Raw genomic sequence first — 17823 nt, 5'->3', positions numbered from 1 at the left:
ATACATAAGTATATATATGTATATAGTCTGTATATTGAAACGAGTATCTATCGTTGCTTGCTGCCTTATAAATAGAAACCGCTATGAACACATTGAACTAAGTAAACTGATAAGCGCTAAATAAATACATTTACTCTATGGGGCTCTATCGACGGGTTGTGCATTCGGGGAGGGGTCGGAGCACTTGGCACTGGCGGACTGGGGGTCTGAGGTCGATTAGTTGTTGCTCGCGTTCATCCGCCTAACGGAACGTGCCAGCCCCAGCTGAAAGTGTAATGCCAAAGCTGAAAAAAAAAAACAATATACAAAAACAAAACAAAATCTACTCAAAACTCACTTGAAATGCCCTCAGTGCACGAGTCGGGCAAGTGTGAGCGAGTGGGTGGGTGTGGAACGACTATGAGATACCCAGGAATTTGTTTGTATTGAGACGACAACGAATTTGTCAAGTAAAATTGAATTTAAAATAATTTTTAATAATAACAGCATACATTTAAAAAAATAAAATAATATAAAATAAACAAAATAAATAAATAAAACATTTTAAAAAGATTTTCAAAAACAAAAAAATTTAATAAAAAAATGTAAAAACAAAAATAAATTTAAAAATAAATCCTAAAAACAACAAATAAATAAAAATGAATTAAAAAAAAAATTAATAAATTTAGAAAAATTCAATAGATTAAAAAAAAATTTAAATATAACAAAAAAATTGTAGAAAATTAATAAAGAAATACTAATAATAACTAAATAAATTATTCAATAAAATATATATGTACATATGTGATAATGTATTATATATCATAATAAAATAAATAGTAAAAAAAATTTATAATATAAAATAATAAAAAAATACTAATAATTACTAAATATATTTATTAATAAATTAATAAAGTCTATATATAATTTAGAATAATACAAAATAAAAGTAATAAATAATTATCATGATAATAAACGAATACTATTAGCATCAAGTTAAAGTTAAAGTTCAAGCCAACTGAGAGTCGACTTGAAGATACCCGGAAAACAGCGAAAGTTTTGACATTAAGTAAAATTTAGACATAATTAACAGCAAATATAACTGATATATCATTATACATATACGCATATTATCTACATATATAAATAGTAGAAGCTACATAAGTAGGAGCTATATAGGTAGGAGCTGTATAAGTAGGAGCTATATTAGTTAATGGGTATATATGTACATATATACATACATACATATGCCTTACATAAATATATACATACATACAGCTGTATCTATATGCATATATATTTTTAGATATATTCTTATATAGATACATATGTATGTATGTGTGGGGACTTTGACTGTTATTAGCTGCTGTCGCCTAATCTACTTTGTTTAGTTATTGGAGAATTCCGATATTGCGGCTCAATGACGTCAACTCTATGAAATCGAAGCTGAATATTTATGAGATTCGTCTTCTTCTTCGTTATAAATAGAAATGTCTATAATCAATAAACACAAGCGAAAACAATGTGTGTAGACTTCCGTTCTACACAAAAAAACAACGTAATATCCACTTTTGATCGAAAGGTTTATAGAGCTATGATACCATGAGTTAGTGCTATACTATAAGTTAGGCTCCCTCTGCTATATTAATGTTAATTGTAATCGATAAAAGTCGAATTGCTTGTGCAAATATCGATAGATCGATCGTACATTTTACTGCAAAGAACAGTGAAGTGAGAAGAACCTTCGATGCAAATATACCCTAACCATAGCCCCAGCTACAACTCAGATTTGACTCGAACTCTTAGTCAACTATGGATATCGATATATAGAGCTTGCTTTGCTGAGCTTGCAGGCAGCTTTGGTCACACCTTGTTAATACAAATGCACATAGACACACACACACGCATACACTCACTCACATATGCACGCACAAGATGCGAGTGAGCCAGCTAGCAACATAGACAAAAGTCAAGCCAGACAGAGAGAGAGAGACAGAGCTAGACAGAGACCTACTATATAAGTGAGCCAAAAAGCCATTTGCTGGCTGATGGTGGCTATCCTGGCTAGAGTGGGCTTCGTCTGCGCCAATACGCAACAGAATTGTTCGAGACTTGAGCAATTATGGCTGAGTCTTTGGGCGAAAAAGAATCGCGAGCAGCCGCAGTCGCAGTCGCAGTCGCCGCCGCCGCAGCAGAAACACAAAATTCGAAAGCGTGCGCAAAAAAGAAGCGCAAAACAAAATTAAATACAAAAGTGCAGAGCAACAAATAAATGGAGTACGAAACAAACAACAGCAAAAGCTCACAAAAAATGACAAACAAATGGGGGAAAAAAAACGGAAAAAAAAAGTGAGCTCGTGTAGGCATCATGCCGACAGCAACAGCCGCAGCAGCAGCAACAACTGGAAGAATTCATTCCAGTTCCTGCAGCCGCCGCCCCCGCAGCAGCAGCAGCAGCAACGGCAGCAGCAGCCGTCGTTGTTTTGTTTTTGCTTTATGCATCTTTCGCCTTTTAAATTTCAAATACAATGAGAACAAAAAATATGTAAAGGTTTTTGGTTCAGACGTTGCGCATTTATTGATTTTTTTATAACATTTAGTAGCAGTATCTGTTAGACGAGAGCAGAGCAGTCCGCATAGCAACAAGGCTGAAATCCAAATGAACAAGCAGCATGCATACTTGTACAAGTGTATGTGTATGTGTGTGTGTGTGTGCATGAACGCGCACTGCCTCTGGCTGCTGCGCTTGTTGCTGCTGTTGCACTTTTCGTTGAGCACAAAATTTAACAACAGAAAAGATAAAGCAATGAGAATTGGAGATTTAATAATCCACATACACACACAGACAAGTTTTAGCTAAGGCATTCAGTTGTACAACATATGGATATGTGTGTACAGCTGTGTTCATGAAAATAATAGTGCTGCATCAAAATGAAAAATATTACAAATATAACAAAATAAAAAAATTATGTTAAAATCGATATGTAAAATTTGCCATAAATTGTTTGCAAAATTTCGTGTTCATCACTCAGTAAAATTTCTATTTACATGGACACAGCTGTATGCCCATATGTGTCTGCATATAAAATACATCGCGGCTAGAGGCAATCGTAAAAGCTGCCGACCAACCAGAAAATGTTACAAAAGGAATAACTATTGTTATTGTACTATATACATACATACATACAGACGTACGTACGTACATACATATGTATGTATGTATGTGCATGCCTATTTACATACATAATATACTCGAACTGGACTCAACTGTACAAGGCTCAACTACAAAAAGTTTTAAACGAAAGCGCCCAAGCAGCACCAGCAACAACAACAAGCAGATGAGACGACCGACCCAAGGCGTAAGCCGTTAAATCTGAAAAGACGATGACAACACAAAGACAACCAAGCGCACACACACATACAGCAACTACAATGCCCGCATCCAGGCGACAAATTTCAAATTTATTTCAACTTTCAGTTTGAAATAGGTAGCTTTATATATTTAATGCTTCACATTGTTTTCGAACTTAATCTATTATAGTAGATTACAAATAATCTGTTATTAAATATAAGCTCATTTTCATTACTTATATGTGGCATTCATTGTTTTGATTCCAATAAAGTAACGAGTCATGCTTAAACATTACTAATTAGCTCATTAGTTTGCAGTTTGCTTTGATTCAGCTCATAACATAAATGACAAACTTGTGGGGTGGATCGATTCGGTTTGACATCCCCAACAGCATAAAAGCTTTTGTATGCTGCAGGGACCAGACAGCAACTGAGCAAAAGCAACCGCGGCCGTGGCCGCGACAGCAACAACAACAGCAACAGCAGCCGCACAAGCAGCAGCAGCTGCTGTTTATTGGTGTGCCTGCGCCTGTGACTGTGACTGTAAGTGTACGTGTACATGCATGTGTGTGTATTAGTGAGTGCGCGCACTGTGTGCCTGTGTGCGTTTGTGTTTATTGGTTGGCTTGCAGCAGCCGCAGTCGCTGCCAATGGTGGCGTCGATGCTGCTGCGAAAGGTACCCGAGGCAGCGAATGCAGCTGACGACAGCGCTGCTTACGCATGTGCGTCGGCTTGGAAACCACTCGAAGCTTCGCCCGTCTCGCAGCAGGCCGAAGAGTCTCGACATGCGAAGCGCTCGCTAAAGCTGCTGCTGCTGCTGCTGCTACGGCTGCTGCAGCAGCTAAAAGTCGAAGCGATTGCCGAAGCTGTCATAACTGTATATACTCGTATGAATATGTACGTATGTATGTATGTACATACGCACGTATGGGAATGGAGTGCAATTTGATAATTTGCTGAAATTAAACATGTAAAAACAAATGAAAATAAAATGTGGGCGAGCCTTTCAACTCCTACGCAGCAGCACACGCGCTTTTTACAAGCCATACAAAAAGGATGGCAGCAACGCAACTATGGCAACCCAGCAGTGAGCCAGAGCGCGTGCAACAGAGATGGAGTGAAGGAATAGCGGAGGTGGAAAAGCAAAAGGAGGCCGATCAGAGCAAAGAATCAAAGCTCAAGTTAAAATGAAATACAGCCACACATACATACATATGTATGTATTTACTCTAGCAACAAATTGGTTAACGTGTGGCATAGCTCATAGCGGACTGGCAGTGCACTGAGAGAAAGGAGAGTTGATTAAATTAAATTTAAATTTAATTTAATATGAAAAATGAGAGAAAATAGAGAAAAAAGTTCTATACTTGCATTAATCTTAAAAAAAAATGTATTTTAATCGAAGTAGATTTGATAATGTTTGCCAGTTATTGGATATGTTTTTATTTGATTATTATTATTATTATTATTATTATTTTTACATCGTAATACATAAATTGATGTCAACTACAATTTGGCTAGTTAAATAAGTTTAGTTAATATATTTGGAATAATGCACACACACACACATCCATACAATCATAAAAGTATTATAATTTGATTTTTATAATGCATTTTTTTTTTTTGCCTTTAAAGGCAATTGTCAAATGCAAAGCACAGCGCATGACTAATTTGTATTATAGTTATATCTACTTATCCCCACATACATACATGCACACATACATACATATACGTTTATACAGAGCTTATCTATTTTGCGTTTTAATACGCAATTCAAGAGTCGCAATACATGCATATAAGGACGTACGAATGAGAGTCACTGACGCAGACCATTCACTCGCTTGACGCTGCGGGGCTGGGCGGGACGGTGTGGAGGGGTATTTGCGTACATGCTGAAGTAAGGAGAGCAAGGAGAGTGCGAGCGAGTGAGTTGGAAACTGTTATACTTGCTGCTGTACTCTGTGTGACGCACTGTGCAGAGGCGGCAATGGCGGCGGCTATGACGTACAAGAGATTCTATTTCTTTTTTTCTCTTATTTTTGTTTTTGTTTTTTTGCTTTATTTATTTATTTACTTTTTTTTTTCGTAGGCGCTGCCACAGATGCGGCGCAAATTGTGTCCCTGTGTGTGTGTGTGTGTGTGTGTGTGTGTGTGTCGAAAGGGGTTTTCGCTGCTTCTTCTTCTTCTTCTTCTTCTTCTTCTTCTTCTCCTTATGCTTTGTGCGCTTTTTTTTATAATTTTAACAAGGGGCTACTACAGGCATTCGGCAAAGCGGAAAAAAAAAAATTAAAAAGAATGTTGCTATGCTGTGTCTGTGTGTGTGTTTGCCTATGTATTTTACATTGGGTAGCTGTGTATACTATATACTACATATATATATGTACTACATATATATATGTATCTGTAGCTACTCATATATATATTATATGCACATATAACTCTTGGTTAGTTGCTTCGAGCAACAAGCGCTGAACGTGGGCATGTAAAAGAGAAAAAACAACAACAACAACAAGAGACACATAATATGTACATTAATATTTATATATACATATACATATATATGTATTTATTTATGTGTAAATGTATGTATTTGGTCAGTAGAGATGCCTCTATGTAAGCATTTCAGCACTTTCAGCACAAGGTCAGATTCACACGGAATCAGGTGCAACTGCACCAAGGAGAGCATTAACAAAAGGTAGGAAGAGCTCACTAAAAGCTCTAAAAAGTTTGAATGCATCTAATACTTATTTCAAAATAAATCAATTGCATTACAAGATCGTTCTTAAAATATGAACATATCAAATACTTTTATAAATAATTATTAATATTTTTCTTTTATATCTGTATCTGTATTGGTATGTATGTAAGTATGTCTCAATCTTGATGTCTTTCTCTATGCTTAACTTGCTATCTTTCTCTTCCTGATTTTCTCCATTTCTCTCCGATTCCTTTTCTATTATCTATCTTATCTTCCTTCCTGGTTGTGTTTCCCTTTTATGTTCCACTGTTCTCAATTTTCTTCTCCCTAGAAGAGATTCGTGGAGCTGAGCTCATTCAAACTCCCCCCGTTTCCCTACCGTGTCTGATAATAGAACTTTGTTTTTAACCGTCTTTAATATAATTATTTAGTTTTGAATAGTTATTTCTATATACTACTATATGCATTTTATCATACCTATCCAATCCTAGAATTTATATGAGTTTAGTTATAATCTGTTTAGTTAATCTATTGAAGTCTCTTCAGGAATCGACCTACGGCAAATCTTTTTGATCAACTTGTCATTTAGATAGATGGAACAACATAGAATGTCTACATGATAAAAGTGAATTTACAAGATATACAAATTTATACATACATAGCTATATAACAGATTTCCCTATCTATTTTCTTTGCTTTCTCGGCTATATGAACTACATAATTATGCATATTTGATGGGTCATTTCGAGCAGAAACCTATATACCTATATATACATACATATACATATATCGATATAGATAGGTACAATTATCGTTCTTTTGTTTGTCGTCCCTTATTTGGCAAATGAGAATTGAACAAGGGGCAAAACGGAAATGTGTATCTAGATACACACAAGTGTGCCATGTGTTTGACTCTCTATAACCGTATTACCTGTGCCATCTAAATGGGTCTAGGGGTATATTTGTTGATCGAATGAAATATATAGCCGAGCTAAGAGAAGTCTCTAGACGCGACTCCACGGGTTACCTATATAGCTGGGATAGACTCTAGTTTCTGGGTGTTGGATAGATATGTATATACATATCTGCTATTGCTCTCTCTCCCTCTCTCTTCCTATAGTAACGTCGAATGGGAATGGAAGACTCTGGACTCGACTCGACTGGACAGCTATATAGCTGGTTAGGCTTTAAGTTTCTGGTTTTTAGGTATAAACACTTTATCTCTGTCTCTCTCTTTCCCTTAGTAATTCTCCCTCTCTCTCTCCCTCTCGCTCGCTGCATACACTGCTCAAAATAGCAACGTCAATTTGGAGGGGTTGCACATACATACATATACAATACAAAGAAAACACAGACAAAAGACGTGCGCGGCGATGGTAATGAAGATGGTTTGCTTAAAACACAGCCATAATCAACCCTCGACCAAAAACCAAAACCTAATAGCAACAACAACAACAACAACAACGAAGACACTCAAAACGGAAGAAGAAAATAAAATGCAGAAGGGCAAATAAATGAAATTAGATTGGCAAACGCCATGGCAAATGAGTTAAGCAATATGTGCCAAGGGTTGCAGGTCAACTCAGACAGAGGCCAAAAGGTGAGGGGGGAGGGGGCAGGGGGTGTGGTATGTGCGGGTGTGGGATGGGGCTGGTGACGACATGTTAATTACGCATTAGATATGTGAAATTCCGCCGGGTATTTCGTGCTGTCAGTCAATAGATACGCAGTATCTGTAGAGCAACAGGCAACAAGGGTGGCTCTTAACGGTACTTACTAGAGCTGCGCCACCGCAACGCCCCATCAGCTGCAATCAGAGCTGAGCGAGATCAATAAGCCAATGCAAATGGATGGAGTTGGAGAGGGCAGAAGCTATGTGGGCGTGGATCGATTAAAGGGTAAGCACATGCATATATATATATATAATATATACATACATACATATATGTATGTATACATATAACATGTGCGTGCGCGTCGCTTTCATTGATTGAATTGACATTGAGCTAATCAAGAGAACTCGAACCATCAAAACACTTTTCGGTGCTGCCAACACCCACCACACACCCTCCCACCGACCCACTTCCACGCCCACCACACACTACCAAGCTAACCAATTTGTTTACCTCAATTATTTCGTAGGTGTTAAATAAGTAAGAACAATTTCCCAAAAAGCACATTCACAGCGCATGGAAAAACACAAAAGTCGATCGATGAAAATATGCATTGAAATTTCCAGCACATGCCAAAAAATATATACATATGTATGTATACAAACATATCTATAGAGTCAATCATATTGCATATATATGGAGTGTAAATATTTAGATATAGAGCTAGATTATAAATATCTAAATGCATATTCTAAATTCTATCAAAATTCACGTTAGATCTTTAGAGATCTGCATAGATCTAGAGATCGATAGAGTTATACTATATATGCCTGCTTTAAGCAGATTTGCATCTTAATAGTAGTAGTAAAAATATATACCTTTGAATACATGAGTATATCTATATATATATATATATATATATATTGTTTCACTCCAACGACTTTAGAATTTCGTAATATCCAAAAAATTGTGCAATAGTTGCGATTGCTTGCGGCTGACTCAATCGCTCAAACGGGTCAGTTGTTGCTAATGGTTGTGGTGGTGCTGCTTGTGGTGCAACCACTCAAATGCAACATATATACATACATATACATATAAATATACCATGTAAATATCACATATAAATACCTATAGGTATAAATAGATTCGTCGCTTGCAAGATGAAACATTTTGGTATATATATAACATATATACCAAGTATATATGTATATGTATGTACACATATTTATTTACTATCGACATTGACATTGAAATACACATAATACAAACAAACAAAGTTCTATAGATAAATCAGATATAAATGTTGATAAACAGATCAATACAGATTGTGGCGAAGAAGTAAGGCTATGGGTCTATAAAATGATATAGATTATAAATGTATAAACATATACACAACGTTAGTAGATCTATAAAATGTTATAGATTATATATGTATGTAGATATATTAGTTATCGAGCTGAAACATATGTCAGTTTATATTACGATCCAACCGGGGGTGCTTTGAGTCGGGGCTTAGATCTACCAAACCTGCCAAAAGGCAATGTTGCGAAACGTCAGCCGACCTAAGGACTAATTTATATACTCCTTCAGAAAATGAAACGGGTATATTGGGCATTCAGGTAATATTTATATGCGCAAACTCTATCTTATATCTTACAAATTGTGAGTTTTATAGTTGAGTCACTGTGGACAGTCACTTCGCTGACTGACTATACTATATTGTAAACTATATTTATTGGTTCTGAACAAAGTTGAGCTAAACATGAAGGAGTATTAGGCAGCTGCAACAGCCCAAAATGTTCTTGATTGCAGAAGCTATATATAGGATATACATATGTATATATAGTTCAGGATATCTATGTATATATATATATATATAGAAAAAGATAAATATAAATACATATAAATTAAAATGTAGGAAATAATGAAGTTGCAGTTGCAGTTACACACACACACACACACACACACACACACACACACACATGGACAGCAAGAGTATTGGGCAAGCGTGACTAACCGAAAAGGTGGATTCGTTGCCCTGCGAGAAGGTCGCGCCTTGTATTGCTTTGAGTGTGTGTGTGTGTGTGTGTGTGTGTGTGTGTGAGTTTGAGTGTTTTTTTTTTGTGTGTTTTGTCCTTCCGTTGCGCCCGATTGCCACAACAAAGCGAGCGAGCAAGGGGCGAGGAAACAGGAAACCAACTGGTGACGCACACACACACACACACACACACACATACACAGAGAAATAGCTGCCACACACACACACACACACAAGCCCAGTGAGTGAGAATGTGAATGCAAGAGAAAATACGAGAAAGAATTGTGTATCTACAGCAAATGTTTATTAAGTTCCTAAATAAAATTTGTCATATCTAAAGTACCTCATCGCCATGACGCACAGCCCGAACATGTTGCGATGACAAGCAGCGAAAGGAATGTCAAACATCAAGAAAACCTATCCAGTTTCTGATATATAGAAAACGGAAGTAACTGATAGATACGTAGGGAAATTTTGTATTTTTGGGCATGTATGTGTATATTGTTAATACGTTTACTTAAGAAGTTAGTTATATTTGTTTGATGTATTTATGATATATTACATATATGTCTATACTATACTATATACTATGTACTATATTTTAAAACTATTTTCAGTTTAACAAAAGATGTGTTATCTATGTATATATCTAGCATCTATCTCTATATCTGTCTATCTATCTACATATGTATCTATCTCTCTATATATCTATATATCTGTCTATCTATCTCTCTATATATCTATCTATCTATATATCTATCTATCTATCTCTCTATATATCTATCTATCTACATATCTATCTGTCCATCTATCTATCCATCTATCTATCTATCTACATATTTTTCTATATATTTATCTATCTATCTGTCCATCTATCAATCTATCTACATATCTATATATTTTTCTATATATCTATCGGTCTATCTATCTATATAACTTTCTATCTATCTATTCATATATACATATATACATATATATATATATATATCTTTCTATCTAAGAACTTCATTTCGTAAACCTTTTTTTGCCACCGCATTACGATCTTCAGAATATTAAATAAGATAGATAAGTTATATGATCTATCTATCTATCTGTCCATCTATCTATCAATCCATCCATCTATCTTTTTATCTATCTATCTATGTATTCATTTCATTTCGTAAACGGTTTTTGTCTCCGCATTACAATCTCAAAAATATTGGTTTCGATTCATCCAGCCATCTTTAAAGTTAGTTTGAGATGATATTCGCTCTAAATAGACATCATATATATAAAGTCATAATATTATTAATGAAAAAATTAAATATGACAATTTGAAACACTTCCAGTATGATATGAGAAAACGGGAATGCGACTAAAAATGTCTATATATAAGTATTTTTATATATAATACCTTATTTTGTGACATATATACAATTGGTGATAAGAAACTATTTATGATAACGAGTCTAAATTGGATCATGTCCAATGAATGAATTGAATTAAAGTGACACAAATATACACACATATATGTATATAATGCCTATACATACATATATATGTATATATTTGATAACATAGTACAGTTATATACATATGTATGTATATGTTCTATAATTTAGTTGAAGTTCAAGCTCATTCTAATCAGTTTTTCTTTTGTTTTCTTTTTGTGTAATAAAACTATGCTAAAAATATCTTTTGAAATAGATTAAAAATGAAAACAACTTTAATCTATATATTTATATCGATGCGTGGCCTACCATTCATTTTTAAAATTTTTTTATTTTAATTTTTTTATTTATTATTATTGATGTTATTATTCTTTTTTTAGAATTATTTTTTTTTTTTTATTAATATTATTATTATAATTTTTTTTAGAATTATTTTTTTTATTATTTATTAGCATTATTATTATTATTATTATTTTTTTTTAATTAATTTTTTTTATTATTTATTAGCATAATTATTATTATTTTTTTTATTTATTATTATTTTTTTTTATTTATCGTTATTATTATTTTTTTTTTATTTATCATTATTATTATTTTTTGTTTATTTATCATTATTATTATTTTTTTTTTATTTATCATTATTATTATTTTTTTTTATTTATTATTATCATTATTATTATTATTATTATTATTATTTTTATTTTTATTTTTTTATTTATTATTATCATTATTATTATTATTATTATTATTATTATTATTATTTTTATTATTTTTATTATTATTATTATTTTTTATTTAAGTTATTTTTTTAAGTCTCATTGCTCTCATTAATTAGAATTTACTTAAAATGCTCTCTCTCTCTCTCTCTCTCTCTCTTTTCTCTCTCTCTCTCTTTTCTCTCTCTCTCTCTCTCTCTCTTTTCTCTCTCTCTCTCTCTTTTCTCTCTCTTTCTCTCTCTCTTCCCCCTTCTCTTTGTGTTTTGTGCATTTCGACCTTAGCAACAAAAATCAACTCATATGGTATAGCATCTGTTTTACTTCTAGCCAACAACTGTTGTTGTTGCAGTTGTTTAAGCTCTTCCTCTTGCCACACTCAATACATTTGCTGTTTTATGCTCCAGCTGGAACTCGACTTTAAACAAATTCGATTACTAATTTGAAAATGATCATTGTACTTTGTACTTTAAAATTCCCGCAATATTCGCAAGTTATCAAATATTTTTGAAATATTTAATAAAATATACATATATATTTATAAATACAATGCTAAAAAAATTCAAATTCTGAATATATTCCTTTAGCATACTTCATTTTAGGCTGAACCTTGTTCTACAGTGTATTTGTTGCAAGCAGTGTTGCAAAACGCAATGAGAAATAATGGCATTCAATTGTTGTGACAAATGTGTTTAGGAAGTGGTTTTAAAGTAATTATATTATTATTATTATTAATGTGTGTGTGTTTTTGTATTTGCGGTATTCTTTAGTATTTTTATTATTATTATTATTATTATTATTATTATTATTATTATTTTCTGCTTTGTGGCACATTAAAAAAAAAAAACAACAAGCAACTTACATAAAAATCTTTGTAAAACAAATAATAAATGTCATCATCAAGATTGTTGTTGTTGCTGCTGTTGTTGTTGTTGTTGTTGTTGATGCTGCTGTGTTGCAGTTGTTGATGCGTGCTGCTGCTGTTGTTGTTGTTATTGTTATTATTATTAATGTTGTTGTTGTTGTTGCTGTTGTTATTATTATTATTGTTGTTGTAGCTGTAGCAATTGTTGTTGTTGTTGTTGTTATTGTTGCTACTGTAGCTGCTATAGTTGTTGCAACTGTTGCTGTTGCTGCTTAATTGCTGAAGTTGTTGCTGTTGTTGTTGCAAATGCAACACTGGCTGTTGTTGTTGTTGCAGTTGTTGCTGTTGCGCGACAGTCGCAAATGCTTGTTGTTGTGGTGGCTGTTGCTGCTGCTGCAATTGATGAAGATGCTGCTGTGGTTGCTGATGATGAAGCGATGGCTGATGCTGATGCTGATGCTGGTAATGTTGTTGATAGCTTTGCGCTTGCAATTGCCAATTTTGCATTGCACATGTATATTATATATACATACATAGGCGTCTGTATTTCTTTGTGCATGCGTATGTATTTCTGTGCGCTATATATGTATATTCGTATGCAACTGGATGTGTGTGCATATACATATAAATACATATACATATGGAGATTATTATTTGGGAAGAACAATTTCTTTGCGCCAACAATTAGTTGAGTGAAACACTGCACAGTAAAAAAATATTCGTATTCATTAATATTTTTAATTTCGCGTTAATTTTATTTGGTATTTATTTTTTTTTTTTTAATTTGATTTTCATTTTGTAAATTAAAAAAAAAAAAAACGTACACACACAGACACAAGCGCACGCACGAACTTTAACGTAAACAATAAATAAATTACACTTTTTTCTCCTCGCTTTTTTTTTTTTTTGTTCTAGTTTTATTACACACACGTTCGCACTCACTCACACTCGCTCGCGCGCTCCGTCGCTCTGCCCCACTCTCTCGTTCGCTCACTCTCTTTCTCTCTTGAAAATTTTTTGCAATATTTGTTTTGCACGCACTTTTTTGTTGCTGCTGCTTCTGCTGTTGTTGTTGCTGCCTTTTCTGTTATATGTATTAATTTCAAGTGTTGCCTTTGTATTTCGCTCACTTTGTTTTTTATATATTTTTGTATTACTTTTATTATTCTTTTTATGCAGTGAATTTTATATTTTGAAGCTTGGTTTGCTTAGACTTGAAATGAGCTCAAGGTAAAAATGTTGTATCAACGACCGAAACGCGACGATGTTAACGGCGACAACAACGATGTTAACGGCGATGACGATGGCCACAGCACAGAGACAGCGACGGCAACGGCGACGCTACCGATAACTGCGACGTTAACTGCGACGCTGAGCAGCTGCAGCTGATGGACTCTGTTATAATTTGTTGATCTCTCGCACTCGCACACACGCACGCAGGCACTCACTCACACACACTCACACGCACGCACATAAATAATTGTGCATGCAGAAAGAAGGCAGCATGTCCCATTGGGCTGTGTTAGCGCGCCCTTAAATTACTCTTTGATATTCAACTTTTTGACACGCTCGCACACACAGAAAAAAAAAACGACAAAAATCATTGCTTAGGCACACTGCAAAAATAAATCGTTATTGAATAAAATAAAGTGCAAAAAGAATAGAACAGTAAACAAAAGTATTCATACATACATACATATATGTATAGTCATGCATTTATGTACATACATATATGTATATGTATGTAGCTGTATTAAAATTAATTTGCCGCAAACAAAAATCGCGCGTTGTTGTTATTGTGTTTGTTTTTTTGACTGAATTCAAGCAGCCGACGACGAATGTGTCGCCTCGCAACTGTCGATGACGACGCCACGACGACGTCGACAATAGCAGCAGCAGCCGTAGCAGCTGGCAGCAAGCATGCATGCACACACACAACACACACACACATATATGCACGCAGCGTGCAGGCGTTTCGAGAGAGTGCGAGAGAAGCGACGCAAGAGAGCACACAGGGCGCTTGTTTGTTGTTGCTATTGTTGTTGCCGGTGTATGTTTAATGCTGCTATTCTGCCAGCTTGTTTTCGCCTCAGCTCCTTCCCCGTTCACTTCTGACTTTACATTTGCTTTTGCTCTTGCTTTTGTATTTGATTTTGATTTTGTTTCTGATTTTGCGGCTATTATACATCGCATTGTCATTGTCTTAATTTGACCCTGTATATGCAATACTTAAATACATACATACATATATGTATACGTGCACACGCACTCAAACACTCACACAGAGAGACAGACACAGGCACATGAGAGCACCGAGTGGTACAACACTAACAACGCAATAACAAAAATAGTCTAACTGTTCTTATTGTCGTTGAGAAAGCGGAAATAAGCGAAGCACAAATTGCAACTAGCCATACACTAGCCCGAGGCATTCGAGCGCACAGTGGGGCGTTATATGGAATTTTTATAGGCAAACAATGATAACATACATACACATGTATATACATATGTATGTGGGTATATATGCATTTACGTTAGATATTTGAGTGAAATTTGAATAAAGAAGAATTTTAGACTATTTTAGTCTAGTTTTAGTACTGTCGAAATTTGGTCGGAAGCATTTACATATAGTATTTCTCGATATACATAAATAATTATTAATTATGCATTAATTAAATAATTTAAAATGTTGTAATTTTGGTATTTCAATTAATAAAATAACTGAATAGATGTATTTGTATGCATTTATTTAATATTTAGGTATGTAGAAAATCAAATATGTATCATCTATCTATCAAACTACTATAATATGCCTTCAATAGAATTATATATACATAGATATATGTATATAAATTCATTTATGATATATTTAGCACTATAATATCATATACATATATTTATCAAATATATATTATATATATCATATTATATATTCATTAGAATTAAGAGCAAAACATTAACACATTTACAGTTATTTCTTTAGATAGCACTGCCATAGAGCTTCGCTCTGAAGTATCTACAAAAACTGATTGAAAGCGTATTCGTAACCTCTATTGGCTCCATTGTCACACAGATACTATATACATACATACATGTATGTGTATATATGTATGTATGTGTGTATGTGCTTGTATTTGGGTAAGTATAATGTATAATGAATTGTTTAACTGTTGCCATGAACAGCAGCAACAACAAATTGTAGCTAAACTTTGGACAGATGAAGCTCCAATAGCTGTATATAGTATAGCTGTATAGGTATATAAATACACACAGATGTACATATATACTTAATATTTATATACATATATATGTATATATATGTATGTATGTGCAGTGTTTGTCGTCAGTGCCTTTGCCGTATCTGTAGCCACAACAACAACAAAAGCACTTGGCCTGCTCGCCTTTAGTACATAATGTATCTGTATCTAAACAAACGAGAACTCTGGGCCCAGGCAGGCAAACCCAGGCCAGGCCAAGCTAAAAAGTAAATGCTTCTTCTTTTTTTGTTGTTGTTGCTTTTTTTTTTTGAACCGGTTGAAGTCATATTTGCCACCGTAGAAGCAGTAGAAGTAGTAACAGACACGAGGAATATGAAGCAGTAGAAGAAGACCAAGAAGAGACAACAACACTCGATTGCCCGCTGGAGACATTGAGACATTGAGACATTGAGACATTGACTCCCAATGGCAAATACGCAAAATACGCTTGTTTAGCTGCTATTTCTGCTATTCTCTTAACTAACTTTAGCCAGAAGCTATACGAAATAAAAGACATGTGCACAGATGGAGACAGAAAGTATCTAAAAGTTTCACTAATCTTAAGCGAATCAATAGCAGTATATAAACATATATATACATACATATATATACAGATATAAATAATTGAGTTATATTCATTAAAAAAACTCTTTCTATCGTTTTCATACACCGATAAATATCTTATGAAAACGATTGTATCTCACTCTAATACAAAATCTATATATAAATGAGCTAACAATCCATCAACCCTATCGAGAATCTTTTTATACATATAAATCATCCATAAAGATATACATAATAAAAACCGAAGCAATTGTTCTTAAGCCAATCGATAACGATACTTGATTCATAAGGGAAAATCGACAGCATATCGTCCTAGGCAGCTTTAAGGCTTTGAATATGACCTGCTGCTTGAAAATATAATCGATTTATCGATCAACTAACGATAGCCATGCTAAATGAATGATAATCGATATTCTGGTAAGTAAAACTCTATGTAAGAATATCGATAACGAGCTGATATTAACTGAAAATTTTGATGAATCACTAAAAAGCAACTAATTTATCACCTGGTATGACGTTAAAAGGAAAAATCGATCCACAATTATGGCTAGACTATTGATAATTAAAATTAATATCGATAACTATTAATATGTCACACACACACATTAGCTTTGCCTTAACAAAATTGATCAGCAATTAGCGCTAGGCTAACGATACATATGCAACATCAATTAACGATAGCTCTGACGCCAATCGATATCGATAGTCAATGCGATTGTTTTGATGGTAATCCGTTAGAGTTTGTTATCTAAATACATTAATTGATTCGACTTTTAGCTCCCGATACTTGTGTATGTATGCATACATAGGTATATATGCATGTATATATGTACATACATATGAATATGTATACACATGTATATATATATATATATATATATATTGTTTGTATATTATATAATGTCATATAGGTCTGTCTATCTGTATCTTCTGCTCCGCTCTTTGGCTTGCAAGCTCTAGCTCTAACAGTTCCCCCCTCGTTTTACCCCCACTCTCACTCTCTCTCTCACACTCTCTCTCTCTATCTCTTTCTTTCTAGCTTTCGTAAGCAGCAGAAAAAATAACACACACACACACACATACAAAGCGAAAAAAATTATGTATACACACGCCAATCGGTTTATATCTGAGATAATATGTAGCTACATATATATGAGTGTCTGTATCTATGTGTGTGTGTGTAAGAGAGGTGAGCGGGGTGCGGCAAGGCAACAACGGGGCCAAGCAAAGCGACAAACATTGGGTAGGACGACGACTGGTCGATTAAACCGAGAGCCTGAACTGCCTGAACTGCCTTCACTTGTGCAAGGGACG

The 17823-nt window shown here is 34.2% G+C and overlaps 1 protein-coding gene across 1 annotated transcript in view; it reads right to left on the bottom strand.

Moving 5' to 3' along the window:
• The window catches only part of Tlk (Tousled-like kinase), a 50773-nt gene extending 37335 nt beyond the window's left edge, over positions 1–13438 (bottom strand). The window contains exon 1 of the mRNA XM_089264349.1: positions 12686–13438. Coding sequence (XP_089120475.1) covers positions 12686–13195 — 510 coding nt within the window. The 5' untranslated portion in view covers positions 13196–13438. The remainder of the gene's footprint in view (positions 1–12685) is intronic.
• Between the last annotated feature and the right edge of the window lie 4385 nt (positions 13439–17823).

This window comes from Drosophila navojoa, chromosome X (assembly GCF_054131105.1).
Source record: "Drosophila navojoa isolate 15081-1374.11 chromosome X, UAZ_NAV_1.0, whole genome shotgun sequence".
NCBI lineage: Eukaryota > Metazoa > Arthropoda > Insecta > Diptera > Drosophilidae > Drosophila > Drosophila navojoa.
This window is presented reverse-complemented; position numbering and strand designations above follow the sequence as displayed.